Source organism: Bos mutus, chromosome 20 (genome assembly GCF_027580195.1).
Source record: "Bos mutus isolate GX-2022 chromosome 20, NWIPB_WYAK_1.1, whole genome shotgun sequence".
Lineage (NCBI taxonomy): Eukaryota > Metazoa > Chordata > Mammalia > Artiodactyla > Bovidae > Bos > Bos mutus.
This window is the reverse complement of record NC_091636.1, coordinates 14,984,522-15,003,862: the sequence shown is the minus strand read 5'-3', so window position 1 is coordinate 15,003,862 and position 19,341 is coordinate 14,984,522. Positions and strand designations below refer to the sequence as shown.

At 36.8% G+C, this 19,341-nt stretch overlaps 2 protein-coding genes across 4 annotated transcripts in view; both read left to right on the top strand.

Annotated features, from left to right (window-relative positions):
• IL6ST (interleukin 6 cytokine family signal transducer) overlaps positions 1 to 17,056 on the top strand; it is a 61,792-nt gene extending 44,736 nt beyond the window's left edge. For all 3 annotated transcript variants that reach the window (XM_070357495.1, XM_070357493.1, XM_070357494.1), the window contains 6 exons: positions 2,169 to 2,270; positions 2,457 to 2,603; positions 2,885 to 3,025; positions 7,848 to 7,944; positions 11,240 to 11,321; positions 12,267 to 17,056. In XM_070357495.1, the coding sequence (XP_070213596.1) occupies positions 2,169 to 2,270; positions 2,457 to 2,603; positions 2,885 to 3,025; positions 7,848 to 7,944; positions 11,240 to 11,321; positions 12,267 to 13,004 (1,307 nt within the window). In that variant the 3' untranslated portion in view covers positions 13,005 to 17,056. The remainder of the gene's footprint in view (positions 1 to 2,168; positions 2,271 to 2,456; positions 2,604 to 2,884; positions 3,026 to 7,847; positions 7,945 to 11,239; positions 11,322 to 12,266) is intronic.
• Positions 3,035 to 7,944, top strand: LOC138984184 (GTP-binding nuclear protein Ran-like). Its single transcript, XM_070357496.1, is given in 3 exon segments — positions 3,035 to 3,991; positions 3,994 to 4,020; positions 4,023 to 7,944. Coding segments are annotated over 3 exon segments (690 nt in total). The 5' UTR covers positions 3,035 to 3,594; the 3' UTR covers positions 4,289 to 7,944.
• Positions 17,057 to 19,341: the final 2,285 nt, after the last annotated feature.

Genomic DNA, 19,341 nt, shown 5'->3' with positions numbered 1-19,341 from the left:
TAAGTCTCTTCAGTCGTGTCCGACTCTGTGCGACCCCATAGACGTAAGCCCACCAGGCTCCCCATCCCTGGGATTCTCCAGGCAAGAATACTGGAGTGGGTTGCCATTTCCTTCTCCAATGCTAAGTGGGGTTAATACTATCTTCTTGCAATACTCTCCTGTTGTTTTGATCATCAAAGGAATTCTCACAAAACTGTAAAGTAAGAAAAACACAAGGTAATCCAATCTCTGCTCCTAACTAGTATGTTCTCTATACCTGATTTAACTTCATCCTTTAATGAGAAAAATTTCCCTGAGCATCTGGATGGCTTGTTAACTCTTTATAGCTGTTGAACAAGGGAAGCAGAATCAGAACTTAGATTTTCTTGTCTTTTAAACTGGAAGTACTGATGAAGGACAGAAAGTAAGCGCTCCAGTATGGATTGCTCTCATTGCAAGTTACTACTTTTCAAGTAGCTTTAAAGTGATAGAACAACTCTAAAAAGAAAACAAAGCACTCAGTTTGTATGTGTGTAAAGAGGATAACCATTAGAATTTAGCTACCATTTGCATTTAGTCACAGGAAAGGTGTTAAAAATATACTGTTTATATATAGCCATAAACAGCTTTATTCATAACATAGGCTGTTTGGCCCTCATTAACCCATTATTTTGAAGAAGGCAATGGCACCCCACTCCAGTACTCTTGCCTGGAAAATCCCATGAAACGGCAGAGCCTGGTAGGCTGCAGTCCATGGGGTCGCTAAGAGCCGGACACAACTGAGCGACTTCCCTTTCACTTTTCACTTTCACGCATTGGAGAAGGAAATGGCAACCCACTCCAGTGTTCTTGCCTGGAGAATCCCAGGGACGGGGGAGCCTGGTGGGCTTCCATCTGTGGGGTCGCACAGAGTCGGACACGACTGAAGCGACTTAGCAGCAGCAGCAGCAACCCATTATTTAACGTATAATTTTACTAATCCCACTTGTCTAGTTTATCAGTCTTGTCCAAGTAAAAGCAAAGTAGAGCTAGAGAGGAAATAGATTGCTAATAACTGGACCATGGATGGCATACATGCTCAGTCATGTCGGACTCTGCGACCTCCTGAACTGTAGCACACCAGGCTCCTCTATCCATGGAATTCTCCAGGGTGGGTTGCCATTTCCTCCTCCAGCTCTTCCCCACCCTGGGACTGAACCCCCATCTCTTGCATCTCCTGCACTGGCAGGCAGATTCTTTACCACTGGTGCCACCTGGGAAGCCCTAGCTGGACAGTAGCTGGACAATAGAGCAAAGGCTCTGGAGACCTTCAGTTTGTGCATGTATTCCCACAGAGCTCAGTAGGCCTGGTAAAACATCACTGTATAAGCAGAATATAAAAATTATCTTCCTGATAATATTGAATCATTAAGAAAATGACTCTGTTTATGAAGACAAAGAAGCATATATAACTTCATGAATAAACAGTTAAGGAAATGTAAGTTCCTGTTGAAGGTGTAAACTGCAGTTTATAAACAAAAATACATTTTTTTGTTGTTGTGTGCTAAAGACAGATTACTTTGTAAATTTGGAAAGATTATAAAGAAAGGAAGTATTTAAGATAATTTTTTCTTTTAAAATTCTGTTGTTGTGGGAAATAATACTTAATTCTCTTTTTTCCCAGTCACCGGTCCAACCACAGCCATTTGTGCTTTCCCTAGCTCTGATTAGTGACATCTTGCTCATAGGCAGTTCTCAATTAGGTAAAATGTACAACAATTGTCAAACTATAAGAAAGACCCATTTGATAAATCCTGAATATAAATGCAGTCATTTGTTACTTTTATTGACAGTATAAATATTTATTGCCAGTAAGTGAATAAAAATAACCTTTTATTTTCATAAATATTTACTCTGTTAAACTTGAATCTAGTACACAAAAGGCAATGTTTACTTAAAAATGTTGTAGTTTTAAAAGAAAGTTCAGTGGTAATCATTTCATAATGTAAGCAGATGTCAAATTATTATTTAGTATACCTGAAATTAACATTGTATATCAACTGTACTTCAATTTTAAAAACATAAATGAATAAATAAAAGAAAATTCAGTGGTCATGAAACTATAATGTAAAACTAAGCAATAGAGTTATTTTTTTTTTCATTATAAGGAAGAAAATCTTAATCTACTTAATCTACTATTCTTACTTTAGGAAACCTAGTAGAGAGCAAATGTTACTTGATAACAGTTACTCCAGTATATGATGATGGACCAGGAAGCCCCGAGCATATAAAGGCATACCTTAAACAAGCTGGTAAGTCCGGCCCTACTTTCTTTGAAAAACCATTGCATTTTGTACTGACAAAGACATTTTTGCTTTTTAAATAAGGGTATGTCTCATTATGTTCAAATAATTCCATGATAATGAAATTTTACCAAGTTCTAATGGTTTACTAAATTCTTATGCTTTTCAGTTAGTAAATACCTTATTCTGTTTCAGCACCTTCCAGAGGACCTACTGTTCGGACAAAAAAAGTGGGGAAAAATGAAGCTGTCTTAGAGTGGGACCACCTTCCTATTGATGTTCAGAATGGATTTATCAGAAATTATACTATATTTTATAGAACCGTCATTGGAAATGAAATCGGTAATAAAGCTATATCAGTTATTAAGAATCAGGTGTTTTTTCTTAGGCTTTTAAATACTAATTTAAGTCGTCTTGTGTTTTTTACATCTTAATGTAGCATTTTATGCTCAGAAAAGAGATACGTGAAAATATTCTTTATGGTTGCCTTCATGATCCTACTAAAAGTACATTGTTTTCTAGTGAAATATGGTTTGATTCCTTTTTCGTACTCTCCCAATGTCAAATATAGGCCAAACCATGCAAGAGTAGTTGGTTAAAGTGCACTTACTGCTTTCTTCCAGCTGTGAATGTGGATTCTTCCCACACAGAATACACACTGTCCTCTTTGACTAGTGACACTCTGTACATGGTACGAATGGCAGCCTACACAGATGAAGGTGGAAAGGATGGTCCAGAATTCACTTTTACTACACCAAAGTTTGGTAAGGAATAATCATGCTTGAGTTTTCCTTTTTTCTCTTTTCTTTTAAAAATTTAATAACACTAAAAATGGGCTTAACTTACATGCTAAAATTTTGTTTAAAGTGCATCTTTGCTGCTAAGTCACTTGAGTCGTGTCCGACTCTGTGCAACCCCATAGTCGGCAGCCCACCAGGCTCCCCCGTCCCTGGGATTCTCCAGGTAAGAACACTGGAGTGGGTTGCCATTTCCTTCTCCAGTGCATGAAAGTGAAAAGTGAAAGGGAAGTCGCTCAGTTGTGTCTGACCCTCAGCGACCCCATGGACTGTAGCCTACCAGGCTCCTCCGCCCATGGGATTTTCCAGGCAAGAGTACTGGAGTGGGGTGCCATCGCCTTCTCTTTGGATTCATATAAATGATGTGTTCATAAAATTTTGTTGTTTGGTTATTTCTTTAAACTACAGAAAATTTTTTCCATACTTTGCTGTTGTTCCTTCAACTGCTTCTAATTTCACCTGTACTCTATAAATCCCAAAATAATTTGTTTATCTTTCTAAATGGGTTCATTTTTTTTCACTGGCAAAACTTGGGTATGGTCTCACTTAGTCAGACAGGCATGGAGACGCTTCTGGAAGTAGCATCGCGTTGGCTGCCCAAGGAGAACCCCAAGTTCAAACCTGTATTGGTTGGTGATGGTGGTACTGGAAAAACTACATTCGTGAAACGTCATCTGACTGGTGAATTTGAGACGTATATAGCTATCTTGGGTGTTGAGGTCCATCATCTTGTGTTCCATACCAACAGAGGACTGATTAAGTTCAGTGTATGGGATATAGCTGGTCAGGAGAAATTTGGTGGACTGAGAGATGGCTATTATATACAGGGTCAGTGTGCCATTATAATGTTTGATGTAACATCAAGAGTTATGTACAAGAATGTGCCTAGCTGGCATAGAGATCTGGTATGTGTGTGTGAGAACATCCCAGTTGTGTGTGTGGCAACAAACTGGATATTAAGGACAGAAGGTTAAGGCAAAGTCAATTGTCTTCCACCGAAAGAAGAATCTTCAGTACTATGACATTTCTGCCAAAAGTAACTACAACTTTGAAAAGCCCTTCCTCTGGCTTGCTAGAAAATTGATCGGAGACACCAACTTGGAGTTTGTCACCATGCCTGCTCTTGCCCCGCCAGCGGTGGTCATGGACCCAGCCTTGGCAGCACAGTACAAGCGCGATTTAGAGGTTGCTCACGCGACTGCTCTCCCAGATGAAAGTGCTGACCTGTGAGAAAGTGAAGCTGGGCCCAGCGTCGGAAGTCTAGTTATATAGGCAGCTGTCCTGTAACGTCACTGGTGCAGCGTGTTTGCCACTTTATTACGTAGCTAAGCAGAACATGTGCTTAATCTTTGTTGCTGAAGGAGATGGATGGGCTTTGGAATGAATGTGGCTGTTTAAAAAAAAAGCTTCATTTTTTGGACCTGCATATTTAGGCGTTTTGGAACACAGTTGTTTCCTCCTTGAGTTTCAAATATAAGACTGCTGTAGTCACGTGACTATATTGAGAGGTGGAATCTTGTTTGTTACTGTCATTCCCACTCCTTTTTATTTAGAATCAGGATAAAGTTGTATTTCAACTATTTTAAAAAACTTAGGTATAGTCTCTTCTCTTGTTCTTCCTTTAATGGGTAGGTTGCCTGGAGAATTCCATGGACAGAGGAGCCTGGTGGGCTACAGTCCATGGCAAAGAGTTGGACACGACTGAGCACCTAACACACAGGCTGTAAAGACTAATCCATGCTTGCAGTCTCATTTCCGTACCTCCAGCTCAGTTTTTAACCTGCTGAAACCAGATTCCCACCCACCTACCACTCCACTGAAGCCTCTCTGCTGTCACACGTGGAAGACCTCTTATTCGTCCTGTCCAGTGCATGCTTTTTAGTCATCTTCTTTCCCTACACTTGCCAACATTTGATCCTTCCTATTGGCCTGTTCATCCTTGAAACAGTCTCTTCCCTTGGTTTATTTTTCTAATAGCACTCTCCTGAGTCTCCTCCTCGTGTGGTACTTTTTTCTTGGTCTCCTTTTCTGCTCTTTTAAATGTTCTGTATTCTCCAGAGCTCTGTTCTTGGCACTGTTTTCTTATCTTCCATTTCAGAGTCCCTGTTTAAGACTTCAGCCACCCTCTCTGCTCTTCCCAAACAGGTTTCTTTGTTCCATGTCACAGCTCTTTGCCAAACCCAGAAGTTTAGGGTTAGTTGTAGTAAATGTCTTCATCTCTTTTTTTCACTTACATAAACTAAAGTTCAGTTGCTCATGCTTTCAAATACTGCTTGTGCATGCCCTTTTATAATCTCTTTCTTTGACCCTAAACTTCATTTTCCCCGCCTTTATGTCTTTTCCCAGTACATTCCCCTATACCTTTTCTTGTTTTGGCTATTCCTGTGGCCTCCCTCGGAGAAAGCAATGGCACCCCACTCCAGTACTCTTGCCTGGAAAATCCCATGGACGGAAGAGCCTGGTGGACTGCAGTCCATGGGGTCACTTAGAATCAGACACGACTGAGCGACTTCCCTTTCACTTTTCACTTTCATGCATTGGAGAAGGAAATGGCAACCCACTCCAGTGTTCTTGCCTGGCGAATCCCAGGGATGGCAGAGCCTGGTGGGCTGCCGTCTATGGGGTTGCACAGAGTCGGACACGACTGAAGTGACTTAGCAGCAGCAGCAGTGGCCTCCTACAGCAGACTTAAAATGCATTCTTTCCTGTAACTACTACATTTTGAATCATTATTAAATTACCTTATTTTATTGTAATTGTTTTTGTCATATCCAAGCACCAACACAGTGAATGATAAATAGTAAGCTCCATATTCCTTGTTGGTTGAATGTTTGCTGCATGAGCAGGTAAGTGGATAAGTGACTACTACATAAGATAGATATTGAAAGATCCTGAGCTTTTCTGTGATGGCCAATAATGAATATCGTCTATGGGATAAGATTTGTGGTGACATGGTTGTAGAATATATATGTAACAAATATAGGTTTCCACCTCTAACCAGAAGTTGAGCATTCCTCTGAAACCTTTTATAAGCCAAAATGGTTTAGAGCAGAGTATCTCTCACCTTTTGCAAGTTTGCATTATGCCACTTCATTTTCATGAAAGACCTACATTAAATACAGTAACAAGCTTTTTTTATAAATTTATTTTTGTTAGCAAAAACAATGTAATTTATGAAAAACGCTTTTTAGTATATTAGTGTAAGTCTTTTGTGAAAGTGAAGTGGTAAAATGGGAACTTTCTTAAAGTTGGGGCATACCTGTAATATTTGAAATAAAACTTTGTGCCATGATCTTTAGAAAAATAAAAGTAATTAACTTTAAAAATGTATGCTGTTAACAAAAGTAGTGTTCATTATAAGGAATTTAGACAATAAAGTAAAATACAAAGACGAAGAAAAATCACTCCTAATCCCTCATCCAAAATAATCTTTTAACATATTTATATATCCTCCTAGTCTTTTCTATGCATACATTTTTTCCCAAAACTGAGATCATACTTAATATTGCTTCATCCACTTTTCCCTCTGACCTATTGTTTTATGGATCCATTATACCTACTTCACATGGCTTTGACTTTGCCCTCAAGGACCATATAGCTTAGTTGAAGAAATAAAGTATAAGTAAACAATACAGAGAGCCATTTGAGCCATGCTGCTAGTAAATAGAGCAAGAATTTAAAGATACTGGTAGTTGGAAGTTTCACCTTCAAAGATTTTTGTGGAGAAGACAGCACTTGAGCTTTGAAGTTAAGATGTGGACAGATAGGAAGAAGGAGGCATCCTGGAGCACCGTGAGCGAAAGGCCCAAGGCGTGGCAGCTGAGAAGGAAGTTCAGCACCAGTAAAGGACAGGTCTGCCTGGATTTGATGTGTCGTGTGCATGAGAATCTTCACATTCAGGAATTAATATTCTCCAACCTATAGTTTATTCCTCTGATTGCTCAGTTCCTGTTATGCTTCACAGAATGTAAAGTTACTTACAAAGGGATATGTGTGGTGGGAAGGTAAGACTGAGTAATGTGTAGCTGTCGTACTACTTGGATACATTTCTCCTGTAAAAGACTAATTGAAGGAGGGTTGGAGGAGTTTACCAGAAACAACCAAATCATTAAAAAATCTCTAATATAAATTCTCCCAATTAGCGGTTCATTTGATTACTAAGCTCTCTTTCAGATTCAGAGAGGGATTCATGTGGTATTTAGGAATCTGAGGCTTGCTGCTTTTTAGATGATATTATTCTTACTTCTGCCACTCCTTGTGCCTGTTAAGGTTCTCCTAAAATTCTTACCCTATATCAGTAAATAACAATTAAAAATTTTACCTGAATTTTACATTTTTATTCCTTATAGAAAGTTACATTTGTAGTTCAGTTATTGAAATCATTTAGAGCTTTTCCAATTCTGCTCCTAGAACTCAAAAGTAAGTTTTGCTAAGATTCTGCTGAGTGCAGATGATAAATGTAATAAATAGTTAGGTTTGAAAGCTCTTACCAGGTATATTATTTATCCAATAAACTGAACTAATCCATTTATTCCCCCAGCCAACTTCTATTTTATGTATACTTTGTGGTCAGGTTACCATGACCTAAGGCATAAGCAACTAGGGTATGATTTACCAAGGGAGAGGGGTGGGGAGAGAGAAACACCTGTAAGTTTGAAAAGGTTGTAAAAAAAAAAAAAAAGGATGGTATTTCATCTTTTCAACAGTAATCTGGTTGGAAAGTTGCATTATTTGTCCGTAGCATATGTGTCAACAATTATTTTCCTTCTTTCCGCTTTTTGTTTTTTAGCTCAAGGAGAAATTGAAGCTATTGTTGTACCTGTTTGCTTAGCATTCCTATTGACAACCCTTTTGGGAGTTTTATTCTGCTTTAATAAGCGAGACCTGTAAGTACCCTTGTTCATATTTTTGCATTTTCCCCCACTTCTGTTGACCTATAATTTACATTAAGTGAAATTCATCCATTTGAAGTGAACAGTTTGATGAATTTTTGTAGCTGTATGTACACTTAGGATGGAGAACATTTCCATCACCTTGGAAACTTCCTCTTTCTGTTTTGTAGTCTGTCCTCTCCCTTAGCCCCTGGCCCCAGCAGTCAACCATGTGTGGTCGTATTTTTGCCTTTTCTAGGATTTCACATATATAGGAATCAAGTAGCATGTAATTTTTTGTGTATGATGTCTTTCACTTGACTTTTTTGAGATTTATCCATATTGTTGCATATACTAATATTTTTCTTCTTTTTATTCCTGAATAGTATTCTATAGTATAGAAAGATCAAAATTTGTTAACCCATACATCTGTTATGAAAATTTAAGTTGTTTCTTTGATTTTTGGCTATTATGAGCATTCACATACATATCTTTGTGTAGGCATAGATTATCATTTATCTTGAGTCAATATTTAGCAGTGGGATTGCTGGATCATATAATCCAGGATTACTGGATGCATATTTAACTTTATAAGAAACTGTCAAACTGTTTTTCAAAGTGGCCATATCATCTTGTATTCCCACCAGCAATGTGAAAAGTTCCATTTGCTCGATATCATCCCCAGTTCTTGGTACTGTCAAGGTTTTTAATTTTAACCATTCTTTCTCAGGGGTTTATAGTGCTATCTCAGTGTGACTGTAACTTCTGTTTCCCTGAGGACTAGTAATAGATATTTTCATGTGCTACCTTACATCTTCTTTTGTGATATGTCTTGAAATCTTCTGCCCATTTTTAAATTGGGTGATTTGTTCATATTGTGCTTTAAGAGTTCTTTATATATCTTGTTACAAACTTTTTGTCACAAATGTTTTGCAAATTCTGGACTGTGGCTTGCCTTTTTGGTTTCTTAACTGTGACTTCAGAAAAGCAAAAGTGTTTAATTTTGATCAAGTCCATTTTGTTAGGGTTTTTATTTTTTAATGGTTGTTGATTTTATGTCCTTTTTATGAAATCTTTGCTTAACCAAGTGTCACAAATATGTTCTCCTATGTTTTCCTCTAGAAATTTAATGATTTTAACCCTATGCTGTGATCTTTTTAGAATAAATTTCTGTGCACGGTGTGAAGTCAGAGTCAAAGAATTTTTTCCATGGATATCTAGTCATTCCAGCATTATTTATTAAAAAGACTGTCTTTTCCTGTTGAATTGTCTTCAGCCTGTACCAAAATCAATTATTCATATAAGTCTAGATCTATTTGTGGACTCTTAACCCTGTTCCTTTGTTATATATGTCTATATGTCTGTTGGTGCTGATACCACATGGTCTTGATTTATTATAGCTCTGCAATAAGACTGGGTGGCAGAATTCCTCCAGTTTTTTTTTTTTTTTTTTCCAAAATTATTTTTTCTAGCTTCTTTGCCTTTTCATATAAAATTATCAGCTTATAAATTTCCTTTAAAAATCTGTTAGAATTTTTAGTGGAATTTTATTGAATCTCTACATCAGTTTAGGGGGAAATGCAGTGTGAACATGAGTTCAAATGTTCATGAGTCACATACATCTTTCAGTACATGAACATGGTACATTTCTTGTTTCCTTTTGCAATGTTTCTCAGTCTTCAGGCTGTGTTAAATTTATTCCTTCCTAAATTTTTTTTATGCTATTATAAATGGAATTTACATGTTTTTATTTTCTAGTTGTTCATTGCTGGTATATTGAAAATTGATCCTTTTAAGCATATTAATCTTATATACTGAGATCTTGATAAATTAATTTATTGTAGTCACTTTTTAGATTCCATAGGACTTTCTGCATATACAGTCATGCTGCCTGCAAGTAAAGATGGTTATTCCAGTCTTTATACTTTTAGTTATTTTTCTTATTCTCCTGGCTAAGACCTTCAGTAAGTACAATGTTGAATAGAAGTGTTAAGAGCCAGCATATTCCCATTCTTCCCAATCTTAGGGGAAAGAGCATTCACTCTTAACACTATTGCATGTTATATTAGCTCTAAGTTGAGGAAGTTCTTATATTTCTGTTTTGCTAAGAGTTTTTGTCATGAATGGGTATTTAATTCTGTCAAATGCTTTTTCTGCATCTGTCGAGATGAGCTTATGATTTTTTTTTTCCTTTTATAAATATGGTGAATTTTATCATTGATTTTCAGATGTTATATCTTGCATTCCTTGGAATTTGCCGGATTCGGTGTGTTAACAGTTTTTGTATTTTTATGTTAAAAAGTGGCATTGACTTGTCCTTTTTTTGTGGTGTCATTGTTTAATTTTGGATTCAGGGTAATACTGATTATCTCATCAAATGAATGCCCTCTTAATTAGTACATATTACCTCAGTTTTCTGGGAGAGTTTGTGTAGGGTTTGTATTATTTCCTCTTTAAATGTCTAATGGAATTCACAAGTGAAGCTGTCTGGGGCTGCTCTTTTCTTTGTAGGGAGATTTTTAATTACAAATTGAATTTCTTATAAGTATAGGGCTATTGACGTTTTCTTTTCCAGTCTGTTTCAGTAATTGGTGACTTTCAAGGAATTCTTTTTTTTTGGTTAGTCAATTTATTTAGGTTGTTAACTCTATTGCTTTTTCTGTTATGTCCAGATTTCATAGTTGTTCCTGCTGGACAATCTGTTAGGATCTTACTACCCATCTTTATTTTTTATTTGAATTTATTCTCAAGATGACTCATTTCCTGTGTACTTATATACACTTGTGAACGTCTAATGTTGTGCTCGGGACTATATTAAACATATTTAAATAGGTTTTTGATGAAGGATATCTTGAATTAATTATTTTTCTCTTAGCCTTTTCTTCCTTGTGAAAAATCATATTATTTTATCTTATACCAGTGTGATAATTTATCATTGTCGGAATTATTTTGGTTGGAAATTGAACATTTTGGGGGTTTTGTTTTGCAGAGAAGGTGTGCCACAATGTTTTGTACCCCTGGCTAAAGTTTTTAAGTGGTTTTTATTGCAGAATTTTATTTCAGAGATTTTAAAAAATTGAATACTGATTACCAGCTTTAGTCATAAACAAACAGTTTTTCTTTAAGGATAAAGATTCAGATCCTTATGCATTTTTAAATAGTATTTTATTCTATTGGTTACAAGAAAAATGTTTTTGTTAGCTTTGGAGTACAGTAGGTATTTTTTGTTTAGTTGGTTTTATTCTTAAGATTTAAATGATCACGTTTATTACAAGCGGTTCTCCATAAGCAGTATTTCTTTCCTCTCCAGAATTAAAAAACACATCTGGCCTAATGTTCCAGATCCTTCAAAGAGTCATATTGCCCAGTGGTCACCTCACACACCTCCAAGGGTAAGATAAAATGTTTCTGACTACTTAGAATACACGCACATATTAGGATATATTTGTAGAGTTTAAGCAAAAAATAATCGGGCTGAATTGAAAAGTAAATGAAAATAAAATAGTACATAAATTAGAATTTTAGTCAAAATTAAAAATAGTACTTGCATATTCTAGGAGTTTATTATCACCATAGCATATTTGTCTTTATATTCCTAATTCTATTTAGTATACATTAAAAATATTTGACTGAACTTGTAAGTTGAAAGCCTAGTGTTTTAATACAGCTATGTGATAATTCTGTTGTAAGGTAAGCATTTTAGATTGTATATTAAAATCAAATTTAAAGGCTATGATTTTAATATGATTAAATGACTTCTGGAAGCCTATAATAAATTTCTTAAATTTCCTTAAAGGGAATATTATTTGTATTTTTTACTTCTGACAGTCCTTCATAACCTATGAAACTTGAGTTTGATTTTTCTTAACGTTTTCTTCATTCTTCTATCCAGTTAATCCTAGGCTGCCTAGACTAGGAATGAAATATTACTTCTGGACTTTTGTTACTGTTGTTCAGTCCCTAAGTCGTATCTGACTCTCTGCGACCCCATGGACTGCAGCACACTAGGCTTCCCTGTCCTTCACTATCTCCTGGGGTTTGCTCAAATTTATGTCCGTTGAGTTGGTTAGTTCATAAAAACGTAACACTCCAACAATATTGATTTGGAATTCTGAGGAAATACAGTCTAATTCTTACCTTCTAGACAAATTTCACAAAATCCATGATTCAAGTAGTTAGCAGTGACTTAGTGATATAGATTATCTTTGCACTATTAAGTTACTGAGAAGTTTCAGAGTTGCATTTTGTGACTTTAACTAATATGTTAGATATAATTATTTCAGATTTTCTAAATGAATGTGTACCATAGGTAATAATTCATTTTCTGTCTTTCTTAGCATTTTAATTCAAAAGATCAAATGTATCCAGATGGCAATTTCACTGATGTAAGTGTTGTGGAAATAGAAGCAAATGACAAAAAGCCTTTCCCAGAGGATCTAAAGTCTTTGGACCTATTCAAGAAAGAAAAAGTTAATACTGAAGGACACAGTAGTGGTATTGGAGGGTCTTCATGCATGTCATCTTCTAGGCCAAGCATTTCCAGCAGTGATGAAAATGAATCTGCACAGAACACTTCAAGCACTGTCCAATATTCCACAGTGGTTCACAGTGGCTATAGACACCAGGTACCATCAGTCCAAGTCTTCTCAAGATCTGAGTCCACCCAGCCCTTGTTAGATTCTGAAGAACGGCCAGAAGATTTACAGCTGGTAGATAATGTAGATGGCAGTGATGGCATTCTGCCCAGGCAGCGGTATTTCAAGCAAAACTGCAGTCAACATGAAACCAGTCCAGATATTTCGCATTTTGAAAGGTCACAGCAAGTTTCCTCAGTCAATGAAGAAGATTTTGTTAGACTTAAACAGCAGCAGATTTCAGATCATATTTCACAACCCTATGGATCTGGGAAAATGAAAATGTTTCAGGAAGTTCCTGCAGTGGATGCTTTTGGTCCAGGCATTGAGGGACAAGTAGAGAGATTTGAAACAGTTGGGATGGAGGATGCAGTTGATGAAGGAATGCCTAAAAGTTACTTACCACAGACTGTGAGACGAGGTGGCTACATGCCTCAGTGAAAGACAGTTCCTGTTACATCTTCAGAAGTACCTGTAAAGTAAAGCTAAAAATACTTTATCTGTGATTTCAGATCTTCACTCGCTGAAGATGGTCATTTGCCCTTAAGGACAAGAATGTACTGTCCTGCCACATGGGCTTTTTCCATCCCAGTATATCTGGGATTCAATTTTAAGCACTACATAAACTGACTTCATCCTCTGAATAGCTGACTGACTTTGTGCTGTTTCAGGATGTTTGCACTGAAGAAAAACAAAGCTTATCTAAAATTTATAAAGTGAAACTTTTTGTTTTGCTGTCTAGAAAACAGAGGGTATTTAAATTAAAGCTAGTCATAAACAGCTATACTGATTTTAATGAGAATAGTCATTGAATATCAAATCTTAGGGAGAGAATTAACAAAAATTAGAGGAGCAAGGTCTTAGACTCTCTACTTTAGCTGGCAACATAATTTAAAAAGAATCCAGATGATGCAGCTAATACGAGCCCAGCTTTTGTTGTCTGCCAGAAAAAATTCAGGTCATTTATAATCATACCAACAAGTAAGACATTAGTCCTCTTCCATTGGTAGTGACACTGCCAGTTGCTGGAGAAAAGGAATTCTGTTTTAACGCAGCAAACTAAAAATATCAATTTTTGAATATTAGACAATCAATAATTAAGTAAGTTTTCAAACATTTGCTTTCTATTGTTATTGACAGCCTTTGAAGATACACTTCACAAACTCAGCAGAGTGTCCGGATAAGAGCTAGGAATGAATATGACAAACTATCTCAAACATTCTATACCTGTATATAAACTTTATTGACCCTTCTTTTTAAGACATCAGAGAATTTGGTTGATTAAGCACTTTATACAATATATCTTCACCTTAAAATGTGTTTTGACTTAATACACTGTTTTTCAGTAGGCCAAGATTGAGTTTGTTTTTTTCCCTAGTAGGTATCTAAAGCAGACTAATAAGTTATAGGACTTGGGCGATACTCACCAAAACAAAACACCACCCCCAAAATGTACATATTGATCTTAGTAAGTATCACAGTTAGCAAATACCCTTATTGTAGAGGCACTTAATGAAGAGATAGTATTTAATGTCTGCCAGTCCTGAGGTAGGTGGAACTTAGTTCCACACGATGATTTAGGAATATTTTAAACCTCTTCCCATATGTTCTGTTCTTCAGGGGGAAAGTGATTGAGCCTCCAGAGTTTAGTGCTAAACTCACTTTCACGTTCATGTTATCCTCTACCCACCACCTTTGACAAGGAGGCAGGGCTAAAACCAGGGGCTGAGTAAGAAGAAATAGATCATGTATTGACTACTGCTATCAAGTAAGTTTGTTTCTCTGCCACATTTAAGATACAGAAGCCAGGGCAACTGAAAATATTTGCAGAGGTTATTGAAGAGTAAAAGGTTGAGGAAATCTAGTGCGCATTTACGGATGAGATGTGAGCCTACTCATTACTCTCTCATCAGTATTGTTCACAGTGGATTTCCTGTTCTGCTTTATCCTTTGTGTTCTTGCCTAACACTGCACAGAGTTCTTTCACATATATGCTCTTTGTGAGACAGAGCAGATGCTATATTCTGATATATCCAGTTCTTCTTTAGGCAAAACCAACAAGAGATTGGTAGACTGTCAGAATTATGAGGAAAAGTAGGGACAGACCCCAAACTCACACTCTACAAGGTAATAGCACCACCACCATTTAAGTTGACCATCAAAGGCTGGTCCGTATCAGGAAAGGATTGGTCTTGCTAAATGTCAACAAATTTATATCTACTACATTTTTTTTATTTCCTCAAAATAAGTAGTCATGTTGTTATAACCATGTTTAGCTCTGACCTTCCTCCTAACAAATAGCAGTGTTGTGAAGAACATTTTAGTGTAATGATTATACATGGCGGGAGGGAAGTTATAAAATGTGAACTCACGATCTAAAGGAATGAGAACAGTTATTTAAGAAAGGACATCATTATAAGTAGATTTGATGTTGAAACTTAACATACAACATGGTGCAGTGAGTGAATGCCCTCTAACCACAAAAGCACTTTAGGCATGTTAAATGGATGTTTGGATACTGTGCAAAAATTCATTCAGGAAATATTTATATACGTCTTTGCCCCAAGAGAGAAAAGCAGTCATGAAACTTGATCTAAGTACAAAATTACTTTCATAAGGCATGTTGTAGAAGAATCTGTTTTGATACATGTGAATTATACTTTAGGTCGGCAGAGAAATTAGGTTAATTTATGTGAAAATTAGACTGTTTAAGATAGTGGGTTTATTACTCATTAAATATCTAGTATCCAAAAATTTGATGCAGTTATCCTCTTGTAAGATTAAAATAATAATCAAGCATATGTTACATTTGTTGTTACTGTAATTTGATTATTCATTACTGGTGTCTTTGATATCTTACCCTCATCCTTCATAAAGGCACGATGCTAAATAACTCTTGGAAAACTATCAGATTTCAAACCTACTAAAACCTTACAGTTTAATCCTTTTTTTAACATGGATCATTCATCGCTGGGGAATATACCCAACACGTGAGCAGAAACAGGGAAAAGGCAGAGTCATTCACGTGTGTTGTGTTCACGTGTGCTCTTCACCTAGTTGTTCAAGTTCAGCCTTTTTCTTTGATGAGAGATTTTTTTTTTAACATGTGAAGTCATCCAGTGACCCTAGTTTATTGTGAAAACATTTATTTATGAAAATTCACATTGGAAGTAGAACATCTAAAATAGCTCTATAAATATCAAACAAGTTATAAAAAGATGTCTTTTTTCTGCTCACATAGTTAAGTAGTTAAATAATCATGACATAAATTTAGAAGTAGAATAATTATATCGTAGCATTCCCTAAAATATTTCTGTTAACTGGCATGTATTGACTAACTATAAATCAAGTAGGAAAGCTCTTCCTCTGTTCCATTATATTCCACATCAATCTCTTCCTCTGGTGTCAAGAACAAATTTCTGTACCTTACACTTCTGTTTGTTGAGATGGGTAAAATGTCAACATAATAAGCTACATAAAACTTAAAAGTTCAGTTGTTTAAAAATATTGGGATAACTTTGTTGTAGGTTGTGTTTGATTCTGTTGCCCTCTAAGATTACTTTAAAAAGTTTTTTGCACTTTTTTTGTAAACTAAAAGAATATGAAGCCATACAATGGCAATATATTAGGTTTAAGAAATTTTAAACCAGCAAACTTAACAGCCTAGTTCTTTAGACTGGTCCTTGATAGCAGTTCCTTTCAGGCTATTTATAAGCAGAATTTAGATGCAAGTCAAAACTTTCCAAATCCAAATACTGATCTTTGGAGTTAATCTATTTTTTTTTCATTGTATATTCTACTTGTATGTGTATTCACATGATATTCTAATATACATTGCATTAAAAATGAAAAGGTGGCTCTGGATGAGCCCATTTGTTACATATTTGTTCCTAAATTTTTAAAGGCTTTTTGTAGTTAAAGCAGGTTAGTTTAACTTAATTACCCAGTTCTTTACACTTCATAGATCATGATGAAAGTGCATTTGAGGCCAATAGTGGTAGATGTTACAGACCTTTTATCCCTTAAACATAAGCTTTGACAATGATAACTACATATTTCAAATGCTATTACATGAATATCAAAATGTGACATGTCAGAAATAAAGGGATAATTTAAAGGTGGATATTTGACATTTCTTTAGTCTTAGTATATATATATATGTTGAATAGTATACTCTAAAAATAAGTGTGCAATTTGCTAGTACTGCAATACAGTGGTTAGCATTAGGTATGTCTCCTCTTTATACCTGGCTATGTCCCATTTAATTATAAGTGCAATCCTTTCAAGTTCACTTGCTCTTTTACCTTGACCTACTCTAACTTCATATAGAAGGCTTGTCTAGAAAGAGTAGTGTGTATTTTTACTTTTGCAGAATGAATTGCATGTGCAAATCGTAACCACAGCTATTGTTTTTATGTTGACATAACTAAATGTTCTCTCATATATCAGCTCTAATCCTTTAAGTAAATGTAATAAATTCTTACTCAAATTTTTTCTGGGTGTGGTCACTACCATTTGATGTCATTACACATAATATTTAAGGTAATTTTATCATTATTGGTGTTGAGGCTTTGTGTAAGCTTGGTGCTTTTGGAGAGTTCTGTGGCTTCTGAATTCCTCATTTAACATAATGGGTCAGGATTTAGAAGAAAATCAATACCCTACCTCAGCCTTAATAAATATAGAATAGACTTGGAGATGGCAAATTCATTTATGAGTTTTCTGGATTTACAAGATGATTTCTAGAATCCCAGCATCTCACCCCTCGTTGGATATTTTTCAGCGGGTTGCCCGTGGAAAGTACAGGTGCTGTGCCGCCTTGTGGCCTGCGTGTGCCCACACCCTCCTGGAGTCTTGTCACTGAGGCGTGAAGCCGATTGATCCAGCCCCACCACCGCTCCCCTGAGCTTGTTGGGTATAGTGTATAAAAGTACTACTTCCACCTAGAAGGAAATCTGAACTACTAGATTTCTGTAACTTCACATTGTGGTTTTATCTAAATATGCAGGGAGTGAAAAATCCACACACAAATTAACTTCATCCTTTCATACATATACTAGAGGTTGTAGAAATAGCATCTCAGCCTGGGGCTATGTGTTCGTGTAAATCTTTGGTTAGGTCTCTTACAGGCTCTTACAGCATGACTTCTTTGTGATACTGCTTGTCTTATCCTAATTTATATTACGGGTCCAGTCCATCCTACTGCCAAAAAGGCATTCAGTTTTCCTGGCCCAGAGACAATTTTAACTTCTGGTTTAAATTTTATTCTTAATATACAATCTTCCTTCAATGCTTTCAAAATACAAACAAGAATAGTACAAACTGTGCTCTTAAATACATGTTTGCATTGCACGTGTGCTCAGTCATGTCCAACACTTTGCGACCCTATGGACTGTAGCCCTCAGGGCTCCTCTGTCCATGGGGATTCTCCAGACGAGAATACGAGAGTGGGTATCCATTCCCTTTTCCAGGGCATCTTCCTAACCCAGAGGTTGAACCCATGTCTCCTGCGTTGTTGGCGGATTCTTTAACCAAGTGAGCCTCCTGGGAAGCCCACATACATGTTCCATTGATGAGTCGCTAAGTCGTTTCCACCTCTGCAACCCCATGTACTGCAGCACACCAGGCTTCCCTGTCCTTTACATCTCCTAGAGTTTGCTTAAACTCAAGTTCATTGAGTCGGTGATGCCATCCAACCATCTCATCCTTTGTCACCCGCTTCTGCCATCAGTCTTTTCCAGCATTAGGGTCTTTTCCATGTTTCAGTTCAGTTCAGTTGCTCAGTCGTGTCTGACTCTGCGACCCCATGAATCGCAGTACGCCAGGCCTCCCTGTCCATCACCAACTCCCGGAGTCCACCCAAACCCATGTCCATTGTGTCGGCGATGCCATTCAACCACCACATTCTCTGTCTTCCCCTTCTCCTCCTGCCCTCAATCTTTCCCAGCATCGGGGTCTTTTCAAATGAGTCAGCTCTTCAGGTGGCCAAAGTATTGGAGTTTCAGCTTCAGTATGAGTCCCTCCAATGAACACCCAGGACTGATCTCCTTTAGGATGGATTGGTTGGATCTTGCAGTCCAAGGGACTCTCAAGAGTCTTCTAACACACCACAGTTCAAAAGCATCAATTCTTTGGCACTCAGCTTTCTTCACAGTCCAATTGTCACATCCATACATGACCACTGGAAAAACCATACCCTTGACTAGATGGACCTTTGTTGGCAAAGTAATGTCTCTGCTTTTTAACATGCTGTCTAGGTTGGTCAAAACTTTCCTTCCAAGGAGCAAGCGTCTTTTAATTTCATGGCTGCAGTCACCATCCACAGTGATTTTGGAGTTCAGAAAAATAGTCAGCCACTGTTTCCACTGTTCCCCATCTATCTGCCATGAAGTAATGGGATTGGATGCCATGATCTTAGTTTTCTGAATGTTGAGCTTCAAGCCAACTTCTTCACTCTCTTCTTTCACTTTCATAGAGGCTCTTTAGTTCTTCACTTTCTGCCATAAGGGTGGTGTCATCTGCATATCTGAGGTTATTGATATTTCTCCCGGCAGTCTTGATTCCAGCTTTTGCTTCTTCCAGCCCAGCATTTCTCATGATGTACTCTGCATATAAGTTAAATAAGCAGGGTGACAATATACAGCCTTGACGTACTCCTTTTCCTATTTGGAACCAGTCTCTTGTTCCATGTCCAGTTCTAACTGTTGCTTCCTGACCTGTATACAGGTTTCTCAAGAGGCAGGTCAGGTGGTCTGGTATTCCCATCTCTTTCAGAATT